Below are 23900 nucleotides of genomic sequence, written 5' to 3' on the forward strand. Positions count from 1 at the left end.
GTCGGTCGTCGTCAGTCGTCGTCAGTCGTCCGTCGCGCTCGTCGCTGATAACCAATTCAGTCAGTTAACGACTGCTGAACAACTCTATCAATATATCTTCTCAGGTATGCGCGGCGCGTATAAATGCGCTAGAAGCTTTCCGTGTGCGGCTTAATTCCTCCACAAACGTCTCGGCGGTCGGACGTTGTTCTGTTGTTCTCGATCGCGACCCTCCCCCACGGTCACGGTGGTGGTTCCTTAAATTCTGAACTGATCACAATCGGTATCAGTGCATACGGAAGCAAACGAAAAAAAAACATGCGAAAAATATCGAAAGTGAAGCCCGGAATACATTGAGCACGTGATAAACAACCCAGTGCCCGACGACGGTGGCTGGGGTGTTTTTTTTTTCGTACGGACTGTCGAGAGTGCATTCTGCTGCAGTTGTAGTTTATCGAATTTTGTTTTAGTAGTCCAAGTGCAACGCGAGCCAGCGAAGCGATCATCATGTTGAGTGGGTGGCAGTTGACAGTGTCCAAATGTGAGTAGCAGTAGACGTATGCATTCATACACACGCCACGTGACCTCGTTTTTCCAAGCGGTCCAACATTTTGCAAACAGTGATGAACATGATGACTCGAAAATTGCCCTCTGATTCGCTAGTTGTATTGATTGTTGTCTGAGTTGTTGTTGTTGCTGGTGTTTTTGAAACAAATGAGCTACAGTTCTGGTTCCCACCGGAGAACTGGCCAGGGAGCAGGAACTTGTTACGCATGCACACGTTATGTAGCTTTCTTCGCGCACTTCATGTCAAAGTTCACGGAATAACAGTGTAAATAACGAATATTAGTACAAAACGGTTGTAATTTAACAGGGATAGAAAACAGGCATAGGTACAACATTGATAAGTTTTCAGTAGCATTCCGATGAGAACAAAGCGAACAAGTAGCGGCGGTGAAACATTTTTAGAATTCGGGAATGTTTTGCTTTGTTGGCTTTACTATCACCTTTCACGAGGTACCAACAGTGTAAACGAACTTTCGTTTTTCATATTTTTGGTATTGTGAATGAAACTGACTCATGCAACGGTTGAAATGACGAATCGTTTTAAAAGTGTTTCCGGATAGCTTGAGTTGCTTTGGATAAATGTGGTTTACTGCTCTTTATGCCGCCGGCGAGAAAGCAAAACATGTCAACTACAAGTGATTATTTAAAGTTGACTTAGTTGCGGAGCGTGAAATTTTTCTGCCGGATTGTACTGGAAGCAAACCATTGCTGTAAATAGGGTGTGGAATATTTATTGAAGGTTAAAGTTAAATTTTAAACATGTTTGTTGGGTTTATCTGTTCAAGCTTTCAAGTTGTTCCCCGACAATAAAATTACGTCGATGAATTTTTAAACCGGGATTTTTATTCTATCTAATATAGCTCAACGTAGTTACGGCCTCATCTCATTTTCATAGTCATACTCATCTATCAGTGTGAAAATTTTACCAATTCCAAGAATAATGATCATTCATGGTCGGTGTTAGGTCAGACCGGACTAAGTGACAGTGCATTGATTTCGAGAAAAACGCGTTTAAAGTTTGAATCGCAGCATCATTTACATTATAATTGGAAAATAACTTTTGCCATAATTCTTGTTTATTGTTTCATATTCCAAATCTTATAAAAGTGGAATGTAGATGAAGAATTTCTTTATCCAGTGCTATCATTACCTCATTTTTTGATGTTTTGCGATTTAGTCCGGTCTGACTTAACACCGACCAATTGCTGGTAACATTGTACGTTGTTGAAACAGTTTTTTGATATCAATTTTTTGTAGATTTTTGTTTAATTTTTAAATTCAATATCATATCATATCAATATCATGGTTAATTATTGCAATTAGTTCTCTGTCTATTTCTGCTCGTGCTGGTTATAAACCACGAGTGCACAAAACGTACGCATGAAATTTCTATTAAAATGTTCAGAATGGGTAAACAATTTACTCGATAATTTGAATCTACATCAAAGAACCGTTACCTCTACTCCTGCTGTGGGGAATAAGTGGATCAAAATTGAGTGAGACCCAAGACCAACATATGATGTGTTTCCTTAAAATCAGCACACTATAGCGGTTGATTTCAGGGTATGAAAGATTCAGACATCTGTTGGCGAAGTATTTATTAATTAGTCAAGGTGTTTGCTGCACTTGACCATTGCACCGGGCTGACGCTAGTCCTAAATTGGAAACACTACTTGTCAACACACTAATCGACTTCTAATTCACTACGCCCCGTAGGAAGCATTTATTACTACTAAAAGTGTGTATAGCCGAAGTTGGGAGTACTCATGCAGATTCTTTTGATTGGGAACGTGGTATTTTTGAGATGTTAAGATCAGAAGAAAATCTCATTTAACAGAATAATTTGAAACAGTGCACAGTGGAAGAAATCCAACCAAAACGGCAATTAATTGGAAGCCGCTGAAAAAGTATCACAACATACACACCAAAAGTTGCGGATTTTTTTAGGTAATAAAAGGCAATCAAATTTTGTTCACCGCACGCACCCCTGACCGGAGATATGAGGCTTTGAAGATCCGGAACATTACCGGTATTGATCAATTCTGAGGCCTAATTCAGAAACCGCTGAAAAAGTTTAAAGAATTATACCCTCAAAGTTGCGGAAAGCTCTAGTAATCAAGATGCAATCAAATTTGTTAACCGCACGCACTTGTGACACTTGGGGTTTTTAAAATCCGGAACATTACCGGTATTCATCAATTCTCAGGCCTAATTCAGAAGCCGCTGAAAAAGTAGAAATAATTATACTCTTAAAGTTGCGGAAAACTCCAGTGATCAAGATACAATCAAAGTTATACACCGCACGCACTTGTGACCGGAGATATCGGGCTTTGAAGATCCGGAACATTACCGGTATTCATCAATTCTGAGACCTAATGCAGAAGCCGCTGAAAAAGTTTAAAGAATTATACCCTCAAAGTTGCGGTAAGCTCTAGCGATTAAGATGCAATCAAAGTTATACACCGCACGCACTTGTGACCGGAGATATGGGGCTTTGAAGATCCGGAACATTACCGGTATTCATCAATTCTGCGGCCTAATGCAGAAGCCGCGGAAAAGTTTCAAATAATTATACCCTCAAAGTTGCGGGAAACTCTAGCGATCAAGATGCAATCAAAGAGATATGGCTCCGGTCACAGGTGCGTGCGGTAAATAAATTTGATTGCATCTTGATCGCTAGAGTTTTCCGCAACTTTGAGGGTATAATTCTTTGAACTTTTTCAGCGGCTTCTGTATTAGGCCTCAGATTTGATGAATACCGGTAATGTTCCGGATCTTCAAAGCCCGATATCTCCGGTCATAAGTGCGTGCGGTTAACAAATTTGATTTAATTTTGATCGCTAGAATTTTCCACAACTTTAAGGGTATAATTATTTAAACGTTTTCAGCGGCGTCTGAATTAGGCCTCAGATTTGTTGAATTCCGGTAATGTTCCGGATCTTCAAAGCTTCATATCTCCGGTCACAAGTGCGTGTGGTGAACAAATTTGATTGCATTTTGATCGCTGGAGTTTTCCACAACTTGAAGGTCATAATTATTTGTACTTTTACAGCGGCTTTTGAATTAGGCCTCAGATTTGAAGAAAACCGGTAATATTCCGGATCTTTAAAGCCCCATATCTCCGGTCGCAGTTGCGTGCGGTGAACATATTTGATCGCGTTTCATTACCTGAAAAATTCCGCAACTTTTAGTGTGTAAATTGTGATACTTTTTCAGCGGCTTCCATTAATTGCATTCCACGATCCGGGTTCATGGGCGCCCCGCGATGAATGTAGATTCGAAGTATGACTTCGATTCTGCATTGCTGGTGAAATGGAAATTTAAAATCAACAGAGCAGTTCAATCTTTATTTGTTTCGAACAATGTTTTGATGAGTCGCGGTAACAGACACTCGACCAACCAAAAAATGTGTTTTTTTATTCACTTTTATTTTTCGTCGGCCTCTGTCCGCACTGAGTGCCAATCATCGACACCAGAGAGGTTAATCCACTATCTGAACAAGCAGGATCAACGACTTTACTTCCCTTCCGAAGGAAGTCACGACCGCAAATTTTTCACCTCAGAAAATCTCAACCCCAGTCTCACTGGGGTTATTGTTATGTCTTATGCTGCAGCAAAAAAGGCATGAAAATGAATTAATCTGAAGGGGATTTGCCAACACAATATTCATTGATTTCAAAGCCATCTATTAGCAAAGTGAAATGAGTATCGAAAAACCAAATGTGACTTTATCCGAAGTTGGAAGCCAATTGTATCCAGTTCCATCACATCCGAAACGTGAAACTGATCAATACAATATTTTTTAGTGTTTTTTGTCTCAATAAGTTTCATCTATTTATTTATTTAATTATTTATTCATTTATTGGTTTATTGATTTATTTATTTTATTTATTTATTTGTTTATTTATTTATTTTTTTATTTATTTATTTATTTATTTATTTATTTATTTATTTATTTATTTATTTATTTATTTATTTATTTATTTATTTATTTATTTATTTATTTATTCATTTATTTATTTATTTGTTTATTTATTTATTTATGTATTTATTTCCATCCGCACATCAACAGGCCGCACTCGGCCTCGGTGATGGAAATACAGTGGAGACCCGATTTTATCAGCCCCCGATTTTATCAGCCTTTTGACCCGATTTTATCAGCTTCATATGAAAATTGATAGCTGGTAGTTTGATGGGTTCTAGCAGACGAACCAAGTTGAATTCGAGTAAATCCTTTCTTGAGCATATATTTCTTATCTTAGAGATCCCAAAAATGCAAAAATAAAGATACTATTTTTTTAATTTTGCACTGTCAGACCCCCTTAAGGGGAACTTAAAGTAAATAATAAGAAAAGGTTGCAAGGATATATCTAGGGAACAAAGAAGAGCTTCAGTTTATTAAAAAGACAGAAAAATATATGTCCCGATTTTGTCAACAGTTTTTTCGGCATTTAATTAGCAAGGGACTGGAAGGTGAAGTATATTTTTCAATATTTAGAGCCATAGTACTCAAGGGAGAGCAAGGTGTTGAAAGGAGAAAGTTTAGAAAAGCGTGGAAGGATCATATATGCAAGCTTAGAGCTCACCGGCGACTTAACCCTTTGTCTGCTACCGTAGTGGTCAAGGTCTTTTGGCATTAGAAATGCGAATCACCTGAGTCTACGGCATGTCCGAACAAGCGCAAAGTAACTTGTTACTTCATGCTGTCGGAACCGACAAAAAGTTAAGTCACGGTAAACTTCCACACTAAGCATTTGCGACGTTGAAACTCATTGAATGGCTCTAAATATTGAAAAATATACTTCACCTTCCAGTCCCTTGCTAATTAAATGCCGAAAAAACTGTTGACAAATTAACTCAATAGGTCGTTAACAAAAATGGTTAACAAAAAAATGGTAAAAATAGTCCCGATTTTATCAATGTTCTTGTTTTATCAGCTTAATATTCGCCTAGGGGCTGATAAAAACGGTTCCTTACTTCCTTAGTCACTATGTTAACCCTCATAATTGTAAGAGGTCTCAGAGGCCCGGCAGTTTACGATTATCTAGTTTTAATGAACTTGTAATCAGAAATAGAAATGATCCAGCGTTTTCGGGATTTTCATTCTCGCACTAATAAAATGACAAAAAAGAGGGTTTTTATTTTCCTAAGACTTAGAAGTGATGCTTTTTGAAGTCACGGTTTTAGTTTGGTTGTTGAAGGGTTAAGAATAACATTGTTGTAAGCCCAATGTTTAAAAAATAGAGATCAAATTTTGCGAAAGACCTCCGTTTAACAACATTTTTTTTGTTGAAATTGTAGCTATCATTTTAAAAGTTGAGTTTTATTGGCACATTGTTATTTTATTTTCGTAGATTATGATAGTGTAATGTCAACCCAAACGAGTCCTCCGCACGTGCACTTCCGATTTGATTTACATCAGTACGAAGCAAATTGCCTCAAACTGAACAGTATTGATGTAATTTATATCGTACTAGCTAATACCCAACGCGCGTTGCTGCGATTTTCAAAGGAAGAGGAAGAAAACACAATTTATTCCAAAGCGCCATCTGGCAAGCAGATAATCCCCAACCAGTATCACACAAATACGCCCCATAACAAATATCTACTGTGTATATATAATTTTTTGCAGAAATCGGTTAAGCCGTTTGAGAGTCTATAAATCATATATATATATATATATATATATATATATATATATATATATATATATATATATATATATATATATATATATATATATATATATATATATATATATATATATATATATATATATATATATATATATATATATATATATATATATATATATATATATATATATATATATATATATATATATATATATATATATATATATATATAGAGAGATTATCTATTAGATATGCTTTTATTATATTAGATATTTTAAAACTTTAGAGCATTCGTTATCCTTTTTTATGAGCTACTGATGAGGAGGTTCCCTTAACTTTAGTATATTGCAGTCTGAGCACAAAATTGATCTTAAAGTTTTTTACAACACCAACCAGCCTTGTTTAAAAGCAAGTAATCAACGTTTTTGAAGGTACTCTTTGTGGTTGGTTTCCTAGTTCACAATTCCAGTTGTTCACATTCACCTGACTTCGTTTACCGCAACAGCTAATTGCTTGCCAAACCGAAAATTTTCGAATTATTGTTTGTTTGCCTCCGTTTATCTCTAGCGGTAAAATATCAGGCGCTCACGAAATTATGGCGTATGGTTCCCTGAGTCCTTTTTCAAGCTCGCGATAAGATAATGCGGATTCTCGTGATGTGCGAACTGAGTTTTCTTACATTTGGTTGGCTGAATTTTCTGGCTATGTTCAAATTTATGTAAAGACATTTCACTAAGTTTACAGAATTTGAAAATTAAGCGTTGAGCCGAATTTAAACAAAGTTTCCAGTTCGATACTTCAGCGAAGAACGTCTAAGCTAGTTTGCCCAATCTATTGACATATAATAACATATAATAGATTATGCAATATTAATTCCCAAACGGGAAAATTGGATTTGGGTACTAGTTTCGACACATTGTCTAACTAGATACCAAGTTGGTATTAGTTACTGACGAGATGAATTAGAAACACAAAAAATCAACCTTAAATTAGGTTTTGTACCCTTAATGCGCAAATTGCTTTAATCAAATTTTTCCTTTTGGGAAGAATAATATTGCATAATGCCAGGCTTTTGGCTCCCTAGCCAAAAGACAAGAGTTCGTTTTTGCTTCCTTGTCAGCAAACCAGAGCTTCTGCTTTTGCTTCCCGGGACATCACCCGGGACAAGTCAGTCGCTTAGACGTTCAAATATGTCGTGTGAACTGTTTGGAGTTTTTTTTGTGTCTAACTAGTGCTAATTTGGGTACTAGTTTAGATACATCGTCTAACTAGACACCCAGATGGTGCTAGTTACTGACGAGATGAATTCGAAACACAAAAAAAAACAAAACTTAATTAAAATTAGGTCTTGTGCCCTTAACGCGCAAAACGGTTTAGTCCAATTTTTATTGCATAATACCAGGCGTTTGGTTTCTTGAACCAAAAGACAAGAGTTCGTCTTCGCTTTCTCGTCAGCAAACCAGAGCTATATTTGCTTCCCGGGACATCATTCGGGACATGTGGCTTTAGGCGTTCACATATGTCGTGTGAACTGTTTGGAATTTTTTGTGTCTAACTAGTGCTAATTTGGGTACTAGTTTAGATACATCGTCTAACTAGACACCCAGATGGTGCTAGTTACTGACGAGATGAATTCGAAACACAAAAAAAAAAACAAAAAATAATTTTTGTTCAGAGTCCTGTTTTCGTAACTTAAAAACGTGGTTGTTCCACAATTAACGGCACTATAATCAAATAATATTCAATGTATTTTTGTTAAGTAAAGTTTGATTAAAAAGTCTTAGTGGAAAACATCAATATAACTCGAATCTATAGATATAAGCGGTACAATTCATTCCAACGCGAGTTATGATGGACACACATTTCGCCAGCGAAACGGACATTCTGGCAGTTGCCAAAGGCTGTCTGTAATTTGATAACATAGTTGTGATAAGTTTGAAACCGAGGGACCGACATATATCTATGATGAGATTTGTGTCTTTCGAGGTAAGTGTTAAAGCAGAACTATGGGAGAAATCAATGCTTTCTTTAACCTGGCCGCAAGATGTAGAATTTCGCGAGCTTACTGAGCTACAAATCGGCATTTTTAGAAAAATCAGCAGGGCCGAGTGTAACATAACCTCATTGCATAGCGCATCATACGGCTGACCAACGATGTTTGAAACGAACTGTTATGCTGAGCCAGTTGAACCGCAAGCTTCATTTATCGCTGATCATACCGCTAGACCTAGTTATAATGCTGACAATAACTCTCCACCATCACTTTCTGATCTCATTACTCAACCAATAGTTCAGATTTTTTTTCAATTACCTGACTGTTTACTATCAGAATGTAAGAGGTATACGAACCAAAAAAAAAAGACTCACATTTCACTCACGGGTTGCGACTTCGGCGTGATAATCTTTTCACAAACATGGCTTTGATCAGACATTGACAACTCAAAGTTCTCATCGTCGTATTCAATTTTCCGCTCTGATCACAAGATATCAACAAGCACATTAAGCCGTGGTGGTGGCATCCTTATTGCTGTGAAATCATTACAAAAGTGCATAGCAGTGTCCCTAAACGGCTGAGAGAAATTAGAACAAGTTGTTATTCGTTTGTAGAGAGCTCATTCACAAGCAGTGCGACAAATCATGGACCTTGCGCCAGATACTGACTCCATAATCGTTTTAGGTGACTGCAATCTTTCAAGCGTCATCTGGACTCACGACAAAGATATAAGTACATTGCTGTCCCTTAATGCATCGTCGGAACAGGAATTTTTTCTCACAGAGTCGATGCCATCCGTCGGTTTACATGAAGTGAATGAATTAGTGAATGTGAATGGGAGGCTTCTCGGTTTGGCGTGAGCCAGATTACGTAGAGATCGTTGATATGCTACATTCTATTTTAAAAAGAGACCATCACCACAAATCGTTTCTGGCGCTATATCACTCTTAATCACCGTTGCGGTTTTAGAATGCTGAGTAACCAAATTCAGGATGTCAACTGGGATGTGCTGTCGGAATCAGTATCCACTAAGGGATCATCCATAAATGACGTAGCATTATATGGGGGAGGGGGAGTTTTGTATTTTTTGATGATGTGTGACGACAGGGGAGTAGGAGGTTATGTCATGCTACGTAGCTTTTTTGAAGGGGAATAACTAACATAGTCTTTAATTTTTTTTTTTTTAATTTTAAGGAAACAAGAGGGGGGGGAGAATTACCGTCAAGCTACGTAATTACCAGGGGGGTATTTTGAGGTTTGTGACGAAATGCTACGATGGGGGAGGGGGGTATTAAAAATAACTCAAAAAATGCTACGTCATTTATGGATCGTCCCTAATGAAGCAGTATCCTATACGATAAACTCAATGAAATCGTGATGGAAAATGTACCTCGTAAACAAATTTGGCACCATATTGGCCAAACCCAACTGTGGTGGACTTCAGAGCTTAGACATCTTCGCAATCGTGTACGGAAAGCTCGGAAGTACCGAGTACAAAGAAAAAATTTAACGCATCGAAACGTCTTATAAGGAACGTCAGATCGCTTGTTACAGTGATGACATAAACGGCATACAATCAAATCTCAAATCGAATCCCTTATCATTCTGGAATTTTGTTAGTTGTCTTAGAAAATATAATCAAATACCATCCACCGTTTTTTTACGATGTAAAGTTAGCTGACTCTCCAAAAGACTCTGCCGATCTATTTGCCGGATTCTTTCAAAGCGTTTTCAATACAGAAGCTAGGAACCGCATTGTTAATTTCGATCTGAATCTCCAATTCTTAACAGTCGGACTAGAAGTTTACGCCGCATTTACGAAAATTGATACGTCTATCTAAAGGTGCTGGAGTCGATGGTATGTCGCCAGTTTTTATAAAGGACTGTGTAGAGGCGAGGCGTGGTTCCGCCGCCAACCTGTTCAATGCACCACAAAGTCCCTCAAATTCGTCGATTCGATCTAACGTCTAACGAATAGGACCAACGAAAGGTAGTTGTAGGACGGAGTTTTCTGATCGCATGAGTTGAGCAAAAGAAATTTGTGGTCAAAATCCACCGGTGAATTGTCAAACATACGTCTTGTGGAATACCTAATCCAAAAAAGTCTCGCAGAAAAAAGTTCTTGTATATCTTTCTTCTGTACAGAACTATTGAAAAATAAAAAATAGGCTGAAAAATGACAACATAGCTCCCAAGGAACTGTTTCATTTGTTATTAATCAAGATTACAACAGTTTTCATACATTGTTTTGTTAATCCTGTTAAGAGAGATGTTTTCCGTTTAATTCTACTTTAATTCCATTCTGTAGTGGAAATAAACGGAAAACATCTGTCTTAACAGGAGATTTTGCACTATCCCTCTGCCAACGATCCAATGTTTAGCGATTTCTCATTCAACGTCATGTTCGATGTCAGAAGGCTGCATTTTCGTTATTCTTTAGTTTCCGTTATTATTTTGTGCATCATATTTGAGCTCTTCGCGATGTTGGCCAACTCACGCAACGGTAAGTTTTCCGTGAACCACTTGTGCAGAATTAATTAATTAATCTACGAACCGAATCAGTAATTCGGTCTATACTCACAAAATGGCGAACTTTTTGCAGCTTTCCAACATGTTGCCAAAATACCCATTATTGTTAACATAATGAGTATAAATTCTTCATTTGTCAATCAAATTGTAGAACAGAATTAAAAGCTGTTTACTTTATAAAATGAACATTCTATGACAATTGAAATTGCCAATAGAATGACATTCGTATCTATTTAAGTAGCGACTGTTGAACTTTATGAAAGAATACTGACATATTCATTAACGAGTCTCTCATTGTCGTCATACCACCTACCCGGCGTAGTTTGATGGTTGTTAGATATCGAAAATGGTGGCAATTTAACTGGAATGACTTCCTTTCGGCGGTTGGAGGTAATGGGAGAACGTCAGAGATTTGGATGATTTTCGTAAAGCGAGTTCGTTCATTCATCACCCGGTTTTTGTGACATACTACTGCATTACAATCCGAAGCTCTGCTTGAGTTCAATGGGTTGTTTCGAGATAATTATTGGACAATACCGCTGATTAGCTTGTGGCCTATCAGTTGTGAAGCAATATTATTGAAGGCTGTAACACTGTAAACACCTTGAATTCGATTGATCTTTGATTATGCGAAGGGAGTACCCAGATACCAGTCACAAATTTCCAGGGGTGTCTAGGCAAACTTTTAATTTTCAAATTTTAACATGAGATTCACTATCCACAGTACTAATTGAAAAAGGTTTCCGTATCAGGTGCAAATCTATTCCCGCGCGCGCGGTTTTGTTTGCTAAACTTTTTAAACCACTTTAGTTTGGAGAATGGACAAATATTTGCCGTGTTTGAATGAGTGATAATTGTATATATGTACAAGCGTATACCAACAATGACTCGGTCCGGTTATCAGCTTTGTCGATTGTGGGCTTGTGTTACTTTTTTGCGTTTTATTGTTGAAGGTTGAATTATTTGGCTGTGGTACAATCTGTGCTATCAATTTTGACAGTTTTTGATTTGAGTGGTGCACATTTCAATTGTTATTAATTTTCATTTTAAACTTGATAAAATGAAAGGATCGTTCACTTTTCTTTTCAGACCGTATAATTAGAGTACCAGCTGAAGAGTATACAATAGGTCAGGTTTTTGTAAAACATATAAGAAAAAAACAGTGAAAAGATATGGTATTACGACAGTGATCGGAAACGAATTTAATTTATTCAAGATCGCTCCATTAATGTAGCTTTGAAGGAATTGTGCTTGTGAGTATTCCACACAACCGATAAACATTAAAATTTAGCATAGCTCGCCGCGATAAAATTAAAAAAACTCTTCACCCTGGGGAGTTTAAAAGTTGGCTTATTCGACAATGTTTTAGAGCTACTACAATTAGGATATATGTGACCTAAATTATCTTAACTTCTGCATTGATCCTATCCATTTGAATATATTAGCTAGAGCAGTGTTTGCTATCTGTATTCAACGCATTAGCCGAGTTACAATCCAAAAAGTGTGTCATCCTGACTAGAGCTTCCATCCTGGGGTATTTGGGTTTCCTGGGACTCTCGAATCCCGGAAAATTGTACTTTATCTTTCCGGGATTCGGGACTCCCGTTGATGTTTTTATACCAAAACTGACTAATTTGCCCATAATTGCCCTAAAACATGTTGTTTACAACATTGAAAAAGCTTTTTCGAACATGCAATCAAGTTCCTCTTGACATTGAACGAACTTCTGACAACGTGTCATTTGAATTAATTTTGAATGCAGTACGAGGTCATGGAGTACCTTTATATATCATGGACTGGGTACATAAAATTTTTAGCAACCGACATCTGTGCTCATCGTTAAGACAAGTAGAGATAAGGAAACTGAGTGTCTACGGATGTCCTCAAGGTGGTGTGCTGTCACCAGTTCCATAGAATCTTGTCGCCGAAGGCTTGAGAAAAAACTTAATGACATTGCACACCAAAAAATAATGAAATTTAAACGACATGTAAATCAATACGAATGTAAACATACAACGATTGCATCAAAAATTTGATTGAAAATTACGTTAAAATCAATTGGAGCATCAAACAGCATGCAATTTTACGCTTTCATTCGTGTAATATTACAAGTCATTCATTTTACAGCAATATTCGAGTAAAAATACATTGATGTGCGTGTGTAATATTTACTGTAATATTATAATAAAATTCATTGAAGAAAGCACGACAAGTCGTGTGTATTTGTAGTGGAACTTAATTTTACATTTATATTCATGCTCCAAATATGTGCATGAAAATAAACTTAAAATTTCAAAATATTTTTTTTCTGTGTGGTTTTGCCGATTATAATCGTGTAATGGTCACCGGTATTTGCATTAACACACTTTCTGATTTCATTATCAGTTAACCCAACTAAATTATCTTCATGAAACGAAGTTTTACAATCGAAACTCGTCCGTTACAGTTCTTTCACTCTAAAATTATTGTCTCAGATCAAGTGAAGTACCCTGCGGTATTTCTTGACTCAAAACTCAATTGGATAGTTTACATCGAATCAAGAGAGCTTTCATGCCCTTCGGCCAATGTAGACGGGCTTTCGGCTAATCTTGGGGACCCAAACCAAAGCACATTAAATGGATCGTAGTTTGTTATACTGACGGTTCTTTGTTGGAGGGCCGAGCCGGTGCCGGTGTCTATTGTGTCATGAAATGAGATTATACTAATCTCACTCGCTTGGTAGATACTGCACCGTATTCCAAGCAGAAAACTTCGTGATTCTGTGTGGCGTACAATCGGCACTTCCACAGAGAATTTACGGTAAAAGAACCTAATTTCGCTCTGACAGTCAGGTTGCCCTGAAAGCACTTAGTTCGACAGATTCGAGATCGAAATTAGTAATCCCATGTCGAACTCAATTCGAAAAACTTAGCATTTTAAATGCTATCTATTTTTAATGGGAGCCCGGTCATACAAGTATTACTAGAAATGAATGGGAGAACGAATTGGCTAGCATGGGAACTACGACTGACTTTGTTACTACAGAACCAGTTCTATCACTGTCGATAAGTTGGATAAAGCACAAGCTTCGCTTTTGTGCTATATTCGAACACGCCAACCATTAGTTTAGCTTGCAAACTTGCGTCCAAACAAAAACTTTTCTGCCGGATGTGAGTCTGAAAATGCCAAAGAATTTGCTGCCTTTTTTTCAAGTACAATTCTAGTCAGAGCACTGACTGGACATTGCAAACTTTATTATCACATGGATACTATTCAGCGTACTGAGTATTATTCATGAGTGCTTTGTGAATCCGATTACGGAATTTCATATCATTTGATATGTAATTACCCTGCAGTAATGCAATAGCGTATACGGGTTTTTGGTTCTCCATTCATCGATGATCCTATGTACAGGAAGCTAAAACTCAAGGATATGTTCCTAATCCAGTGTGATAGTGAGCTATAGGCTCTATCGGTAGGGATTATTATTTATTTGCCACCCTAGCTCAATTCACACGAGTAAAGTGATGAGACAACACGGCAGGACACAAATCTCGGAATAACAAGGGAAACGTTCCAATAATATATTCTGTTTTAGGCCTGATCAAATGTCACATGTACGTATATGAAATATATGCACACCCTGTTAAATTCCATTTTCCATCGTTCATCGCTTCGTGTAAGTGAATCATCTTCGCTATTCGCATTCTACCTCGCGCTAATAAGAAAAGCAGGTCAGGACACATAGAATAAAACCACCAGTTGAGTAAGACCGAAATAAAGGTTGGAGTTTCTGTTAAATATAGTTTCTAAGTGTTGAGTTAATATAGAGGAAAAAGATGAATTCGAGTCTTGAAAAATAATTGATGACTCCCAAGTGCTTGTGGCGACAATTAATGTTACACATTTTAAATCCGGTCACAACATATTCTGATTTCTAAACCTAGTATAGGCGTAGTTCTTATCAAATGCAACACGAATTGAGACGAACCAATTTTTAATTTGGGAAAAATTCAATAGTTCGTGCGTCTTTCAACCGATTTCGACATAATTAAATGTTATCTTATATTGTTTGAATCTCGTTACTACACTTCGGACATGTTGTGCCAAATCTAATGACATTCAACGGAATCGTTAGATTAGGATGGAAAATTTTCAAATTATTCAAACCATCGATGTTTGTGCTGAATTCAAAGATCGTTGGATGCTGCTCCAAGATATGAAAAGTACGAAATATATCTTTTACTTTCTACTATGACGTGTTTTTTTACTAAGCAAAACAATTTTTATCGGAGCTAAAAGTGGTTTAAATGCACGTAGTCTGCAACATTCGTTTAAAATATTGTTGGAATGTTATTAATAAAAGGCTAAAAATGCAAGTGTGGCAACACTGGTCTCTGGATGGATGGTGGGGGAAAGACGCATAATCCTGGTCTTTTTGTTTCCACGGGCTGCGTTTCCTGCCAGCTCTACTATTTCTGCGGCGAGACATTCCATTGCGGCCGCCAACTAGCCCTTTCTCAGCAGACGGTGGATTCGGCCGACAGGAAGCTACAGACCGGCACGAAACGAGCGGGCTTTTGGGTCTCTCTTCGTCTTTCCTCCCTTACTGCATGCATGGTGTAGCCAGCACGAATGATACCGCGCTCGCATACGACCTCTGGTTTTGTACTTGATTCAGTTTGCGTTCGAAGCCAAATGGGTTGGACATCGAGTGAAATCAGTTTACTTCCATCGTCAACGAGCTTCAGTCAGATAAATTAAAATCGGGGTTTCTCGCTTGTGTATGCTAATTTCGATCCGCTAATTTAGATTCTTGTTTGATGGTTAGATAGCCTTTTTTATGTTATATGTTTTTTCATATTCTGCATCTGCGCATACCAACGCTAAACCAACTGGTCTATGCGCGGTGTCGTGGCCGACTGGCGGATCGACGTAGATTGACTTTTGCTATTGATGGTATTCGTGGACGGGGCTCACGGAGGGAGTCATTGTGTGTCCATTTATCGGTCGACTTCGTCATCATGCATACACTAATTAAATTAATTTAAGAATGAAATAAATTTAATAAAGTAGAATAAGTAGAAACCTCTTAGTTGTAGTTTTGTGATAATCGTAGTTTTTCGTACTAGTGTACAACTGTTATGTGCTAGTCGTATGTCTATCTATATATGTATTCGTCTGAGTACTTGTGACAGTTGAGTCAGGGAATTGATGCAGAATTGACGTATATGATAGAATAGTAGCTAATACTTCTGGTGATCAATCTGAGCATATGGTTCTATTCATTCGGGGAAGTCGGGTTGGATAAATTAGGGTAAAATGAATTTACCGACGCGCGTGAGTCATCCAGCATAGCATAATGAAAGTCTAACAGCATGCAATTGTCGTTAGTGATAAATATACAACATTTGCTGCTTTTAGACGAGTTTGATTGCATGTTACATGTGTTTTCTATTCTACTTCATTAGTCTGTTTCATTTGTACATCTATTAGTTTGCTTTTCCATTAATTATGTATACCAAAATAGTATTGTTCAATTTATACACTTCTAATCAAGCTCATTGTATCTTTTTTTCTTTATTCGGCATGTTTTGATTCCTTTTATTAGTATATCTCTACTATACGCTATCTATACTCATATAGGTACAAACGCTCGTGGCCTTCGCGATAATAAAAACCTGGCCACAAACGCGACCATGCAATTGCAATAATCCACATATACTTACGCCCGCGACGCTTATATTCACTAAACAACACGTTCCATGGTGACATAACCTGGAGCTCAAGTTTTTCCAAAGGAAAACGGACTACCATCTGTACCATGCACTAAAAATTAAGCATCAGATTCACGGTCCGCGTGCGATCAAACAAGAATACACACTTCATCATTATAAAATCGAAATTATACACGCGAAGTCACATACACGTGACAAACATGTTAATACACAAATGCTTGAGCCCTTCGCGACCATCCAAGGCACCTACACCCGCGATCTCGTAAACATGATAACATCTCGGTGATAAAGTGAATGTCTCAGCTTCTATAAATTTTCAAACGTGGCCTCAAGCGTGAACCTAAAAACTCCCGCGGTCGCACGATCATGAATCGGTAACTTCCGGATGTTTCTATCCTTGATATCAGCAGACTAGGTCCTTGTCTTCAATTTGACCAATTAAAAAAGAAAGCTCTCATATCCACTGGACACCACGTTACATGGCGACACGACCGAGGCCTCTAGTGATATGGGGTAACTTACTCCCTGTCAGAATGTGAATTGTACACCGAAAACTAACTATCAGAATGAAATGCCACGGTTACAAAATCCAGTCTTGTACACGCGGAGTCACATGAACGCGAGCACACGTGACAAACACGTTGACGTACGAACGCTTAAGCCCTTCGCGATTAACAACGCACACTTACGTTCGCGATCGCGCAAACTTAATAACACCCCGGTAATAAGGAGAACGTTTTAGCACTCACGAAGTTTCAAACGCTGTCTCAAACACGAACCTACAAACGTCCGTTTTCGCGCGCTCATGAATCGGTCACGTCCGGAAACCATTACTCTCTGTCCTAATAACTTAGGTCCATACATTCAGTAGGACCAATCAAAAAATAAAGCATATATCCACCAGATAACACGTTCAATGGCGACATCACTGGGCACTCTAGTTATATGGAAGATCTCACACTCTTTTAGCATCTTAGCATGCATGCAACCTTTACTAGGTCACTTAAAAAGCAAAAAAAATCACTGTAGCACCGTGTTATTACAGTCAGTCCAAGGAGCCGGCTGAATCATAATAATCACCTTCTCTCCCGATGATGAAATGTAGTCTCCGGCCAACCAACAAGGTTGTCTAATAGAAACCGACTATAATCACAATTCTTTCTGTTCAAGATTTGCGGCATTCGTTGCATAAAATTAGCGATAATCAATCACGAACTGGCTTCGGTCGGGTGTTTTAAAATCCGATACTTTCTAACCATCAGAAATAAAAATAATTGGATAGCAGATAACGATACAAACTGATTCCACCAGCTGTACACAGCTCAAAAATATTTTTCTTCTCGGCATTGTCCACTCCTTTAAGAAGATGCTCCTTTCGGTCGAATGGAAAGAAATCTGTAGCTTTTCGTCATTTAAATGTTCCTTTGGTGCACCATATTGACGGCTCTGACCGAGACTTTCGGATCATAATTTTTTTACCATTTCTGAGTAGTTTTCGAAAAAAATTACAATGCAATAGTTGTTTTCCTATTGTGGCTTAGAAAACAAGCGTAGGTCACGGTTCCCCATATCACAGGAAGGATTTGAATCAGTTGGAAGCAGTTTTATCTATTTTGATGTCCCTTATATGTTTGACATCGTCGATAGTGAATCAATTTTATTGTTTACCTAAGACAAACATAGCAATCAATGACGCATATTATCATGCAAGACACAAATTGTTATCCAAGTCACCATATTTTCAATTTGTGAAAAAAAACAAAACCAGCTGTCTTACACAATGCACGAATTGTATTCGTCACAGAGAACGACGAATAGAATTGTACCTTGTACTTCCGTTTTCGTTCTATTTTCATGTTTTTCTCTGTGTTTGAAATCCAATTCAGAGTCATCTAATAGCATGTTCATAAACAGTCGACACTAGATTACCCTAGTCCGGACGTCTCGTGCTTAACGTAATAGCAAATCAACCGTTCCTCGCCATGAATAGCCAAAACCGCCAATATAGAAAGAAGCATTAATTCAACAGATTAGCTGCGGTCCTTATCATAACGCAAACCACGATAGCAATCAAAATGCATGCATTGGCTTACACCCGGCACGATCCGACGACGACCGATGCTTTGTTGCAGCGAAGTGTTCAATCAGTCATTCGTTCAAACAGCCAGCAAGTTTGATAGCACGCGAAACAATACAATGGGATCAATCAGTCGAGCAATTCTGCTTTCATAGAATAATCTCACCTGATTAAACGGCTCAGTCGGTATGAGTACACTAATGAGTCGATTTTATCAACATCAGGAAGACTGACAAATCATTCCTAACAAGTTTATTATTGTTTTGGTTTTTTGAATGTACTACCTATACTAAACAGTTCAAAAGTTAGAGTTACAGCAAAAACACTGATCAAATCCAGAATGAACAACAAATCGGAACATTGCTGTAGTATGTCAGGGCAGCAGTGAAGAGTGTTGTAAATTTATCAAATCGTAAAACAAGTTCATTGCAAATAGATGAGGGCCCCTGTTCGACATTGGTGGCGTTTCTTTTACAATCAATATAACAACTGTTGACAAGGGTTGATGGTGGGCCATATCAGATAAACGTTATCAGGTCTTGTTTCTAATGACCAGAGGTGACATGGGACTCGGATCAAGGCTACGCGCGAACCGCAGATAGCAGTGAAGCCATTGTAAGGCAACTATTGCCACTTGAGAGATAATAGGATTTCCGCCGTTGAATGGGCTACTATTCGCTAAGCGCGTAGTAAATTACGGGGGGATGGGGATGTACTTTTGTGTGGTCAACTTAGTGGTGGTTCACAATTTCCAACAGTACTATCGAATGCATTAATTATCCGTAAATGGAGTAAACACACGTGAAACAACGTGATGAAGGCGCGATCGAAGGACTTCTGTTACAATGTTATGGTTTGATCAAATTCTTTTACCAGCGATTCGGAGTACGAGGATGTACCGAAATACTATAAAATTGACTTTGAAGAAATCAAACATAGATTAAGTTCAATAAATTGATTAAATGTAGCAAGTATATAGAAGTAACACGTGCAAAATTTGGGGTCATTTAGTTATGACCGGGTGTAGCATAATTACTCATTTTCCGTTTTATACGTTCGCTTATTGTATGTGTTATATCCACTAATCTCATACTGTATGTTACTGCACTTCATTTTCGTACCACAATCAGTATATTTTTAGGTATACATATTATATACACTACATACTTCATTTAATTATATTTGTTACGTCTACACTATATGGATTAGGTTAATCACTAGCCTGCGTTTTTGAGGGAAGAAGACATCCACCCAAAACATTCATTATTACCATTTTTTAAATATATACTACATTGTATGTTGTTTTCACATTCAATATACTCATTTTATTGTTATTATATTATATGTTCGTTATATCATTTTGTACTGCATTATATTCTATTATATGATATATTTACATTATAAAACAAAAGAATTCGTATAGGGGATGGGAGCATCAGGGTATCATACAAATTGAGGACTGGACGAAGGAACGTGGGTAGCCAGCCTGAGTCACCTGAAGGAAACTTCAGAACGTCCGATAGGAGTTTGACGCACCCTTCTCCAAACAAACCATCAGGTGGGTTCAAGCACGTATAGCGAATTTTTTTTTACCCTTTGGCTGGATATTATTGTTGGAAGGGGATCTTTCCATCCCGCGGAATGCGCGTAAGTGTCTCTGCTTACGGGTTCGCCCAAACCCCTTTTGTTCCCTCTTCAGTAACAACAGTAATATGAAGGTTAAATGATAAACTATTTCGGAGCTACGATAAGTCTACCCGCATACACTGGAAAAACCTTGAGCTGATGGTGGCTATATATCACATCACATCATCACATTTAGTTATGACCGGGTGTAGCGTATTGCGTTTGAAATTTGTACGAGACTTTGTATAGGAAACCTTACTTTTTTGCGTTTTCTATGCTAGAGACCACAGTTTTTTCTCGCAATATGCAACTAATTAAACAGAAGTGAAGCTCAGGCTTTGCCGAAGGAAGCATGGTGGTAGAAAGTCTCTGAACAAATATCTGTTCAAATCTGAACAAAATCTGTTCAAAGTTCAAATCAATCACAATAGCAATTAATCGCAGAATCAAACACCGCATTTTACCTTCTTTTGGTACCAAGCTAATCGAGTGTTTATATTGAAGTTGAAACCGATCATCGTATCATTTTTATTGTTACTGAAAGTGTCGTATCTATCAATTGAAATCAAGTTTGTAAAAGTCGGTCAAGAATACGCTGAGAAACTGAGGAATTTGACAAGTTCCTCGGGGACATGAAGAACCTTTGCAGCTATTTCAATCATTAGTGATCTAGACCCGTAAGTCCAAGTAATGTTGCATACATTTTAATATGTATTGCATCAGTTAGACATCATTATGGCCAAGGATGCAAAATGCCTACCTTTTCTGCGGCTGTAATTTTTCTGCCCCCATTCTCATTTCTCTTTCGACGCTGCTGTCGTTCGCTAGTGCAGGACGCCCAGCGCTGTACGGCAGTGTGTAAGCAAAGCAGTAACATGACAAAAAATACTGCCCCCAGTACAGCCACCAGATGCGAGCGGTACAGCTTCTCTTTCCTTATTTTACACTTTTTAATATTTTTAAACACAAACGACGACAATGAATGCGGTTCGTTTACGCCACGACCGGCATCAACGCTTTCGTGTGCGGGTTTCTCCCTTTGACTATGCAGAAAAAAGTGTACAAAGCGAGAGAACAAACTTTACTACGCCACATTCTCACCAAGCAGTCGGAGTACAGCAGCGCAACAAAAATGTATTATACTGATGTACGGGAAAATGTACTCGGTTTGGCTACCGTTCTAGCATCCGTGATGCGTAGCTGTAGAGAGCTGTACGGCTTGTGCAAATGTAAATATACCAAAAAAAATGTAGTGTACCGGTACCTTTGGCATCCCTGATTATGGCAATACTTTACATGAGAATGTGCTGTGTGACTGTACTCTCCAACTCGTATCTCCGAAACCGGAAGTCCGATCAATAAAAAAGACCAAAAGCAGCCGATGGGGAGGTTTCGTATGAGACTTAGATTGTGCTACTCGGTCTAGTCATCTCTGGGAAACAGAATGGACATTATTTGTCAGATACACATACGCACAAACACATATATACATATACTTACTGCGAGTAGGAGAGTCTTGCTAGGATATGGTGGGGATTGGATTGAGCTCTGCTAAATCTCTAAAAAATCCATATTTGCGGAAGTAAATCCAACGAAACGAGTCTGTGCATAATCCTAATATTTCAGTAATCAAAGATCTTAGCAAAAAACACTCTAGCTCAACCGAAGTTCCAACCGGAACATCAGGATCGACGCCAGTAACATCCTGATGACAGCATGCTGGCCATGGCGAACGTCAACGGACAGGACTTACTGGATACTTGAAGGGCAACAATTCGCTTCGTTGAATCTACGCCGAGTGAAGAATTCTCCTCCACTGGACCCAGTCCTGGGCCAATCTCTTCCAGTCACCCTGGACATTGAGTGCTTTTAGGTCCTCTTCCACTGCAAACAGCCATCGTGGACGCGGCCTGTCACGGAGTCGTCGGCCTCTTCCCGGTTCTCTACTGAATATTATCTTCGCCTGTCGTTCTTCCGGCATTCGTGTTACATGACCAGTCCACCGCAGCCTGCCGTTTTTTATTAACTTGACAATATCCACTCCTTTATATACTTGGTATAACTCGTAATTTATGCGACGCTGCCAGATGCCATTTTCTTCTTTACCGCCGAGTATTGTTCGCAGCACCTTACGTTCGAGGACACCGAACGCTCTACGATCAACTTCCTTTGACGTCCACGTTTCATGGCCGCACAAGGCAACCGGAACTATCAATGTCTTTTACAACGCGAATTTTGTTTTCATCTGCATGCAGTCCCGTAGGACTTCAGCTGGCTACGAAGTCCGTAAAAAGCCCTATTTGCAGCTGCAAGACGCCTTTTCAACTGACAGGACACGGATCACAAATTGGACGGCAGCTTTGGGCTGGCAGGTGTACTGTTCTACTCTTTGAATGAAGAAGGATGACACCGACTTGAAATGGCGAGTGGGCAACAGCAAGTCTGCCTCCACGTAGTCAAAACCTTGGTAGATCTCCGAGCACATTTAAATCTGGGCACCATTTAGTTGGTAGTACTAGGTTCGGATGGATCATTCCCAATTTTATGCCGATCCGGCTCTGAACACTACTCCCCATGAAGGATACTGTAAACCCTGGTATGACTTTCATTCTTGCATAGATAACCATGGGATCACAAGAGGCGACTGCGTGCGAGTGGAAATAGCGGCCCGGAGTTGGGACCCACCAGCATGGAGACATCCTAAAAAAACAACCGCGATTAGAGACGCAAGCGGAGCAAAGGGTCCTCGGCGATTGCGTTTGCAACGAGCGGTAAGCTGTGGAGATCACTGGTTACGTCACCGGTAGCCACAGCGGGTACCAGCAACGGCCTGATACAGCGTGAACTACGAGGAAACCAACGGGAGATGGGGTTATTAAATCGAGTGTTCACCTCGAGATCAGGTAGTGACACCATCCAGAATGACTCACATCTTCCAAAGCCGTATTTGATGGAGGTGAGGAGAAAGATCGATGAGCTCTGTGAGTTCGTGAAGGACAGGCACAATGTGCACACCAAGGTGAAGCAGCTAGTGACGACTACTAAATCGGCCGTAACAGCCGCTGAATGCGAGCCGAAGGCGCTCTTGCTGAGAGCTGAATCAGCTGAAAAAGCTCTGATGGAAGCCGCAGCACACGCGACAGCAGAAACTGAGGTGACACTGAAGAGTTACCACAATACTCGCTCGGAGAAGAGTGAGCTGGCTGGTACCTGCGACCAGAGGAACGTTGGGGAAGACAGTAGCTTGTGCATCGTGGGAAGCCAGCAGGCGAAGCGAAGGGAACGGAAACAAAAGGAAGAAAAGAAGAAGGAATACGAGCAGAAAGAGAAAAGTAAGCCTCCTTGGGAGAGGTAAAAGGGCGATGCACTGATCATCGAAGCGAACGACGTGCTCCGCCGCTCTTCTCAAGAATTTGAATGTTACTGTCAGAACCGAGTACTGGTCTAATGAGGGTCACAGTGGGAGTACCTCAGGGCTCCATACTCGGCCCAACGTCCTAGAATATAATGTACAAAGGAGTGTTAACACTCGAACTGCCCTGGGGAGTGGAGATCGTCGGTTTTGCAGGTTGCGTTGTCCTGACGATAACCGGCGAGACCCTTGATGAAGTGGAGATGTTGACGGCAGAGACAATAGACGTCGTGGAAACCTGGATGGCTGACATCAAGTTGCAGCTGGCTCACCACAAGGCGGAGGTAGCGCTGGTCAGCAACCGTAAAAAAAATCCAGCGTGTCGTGATCAGCGTAGGGGGACGATCCATTCTATCGATGCGTG

At 39.1% G+C, this 23900-nt stretch overlaps 1 protein-coding gene across 3 annotated transcripts in view; it reads left to right on the forward strand.

The window, feature by feature from the left end:
- The window catches only part of LOC131679049 (putative inorganic phosphate cotransporter), a 92034-nt gene that overhangs the window by 30508 nt on the left and 37626 nt on the right, over positions 1-23900 (forward strand). Inside the window, exon 1 of one of the 3 annotated variants that reach the window (XM_058959587.1) lies at positions 44-520. The exons of the other annotated variants lie outside the window; for them this stretch is intronic. Coding sequence (XP_058815570.1) covers positions 487-520 — 34 coding nt within the window. The 5' untranslated portion in view covers positions 44-486. Of the gene's footprint in view, positions 1-43; positions 521-23900 lie in introns of those variants that run through there. 3 annotated transcript variants of the gene reach the window in all.

This window comes from Topomyia yanbarensis, chromosome 2 (genome assembly GCF_030247195.1).
Source record: "Topomyia yanbarensis strain Yona2022 chromosome 2, ASM3024719v1, whole genome shotgun sequence".
NCBI lineage: Eukaryota > Metazoa > Arthropoda > Insecta > Diptera > Culicidae > Topomyia > Topomyia yanbarensis.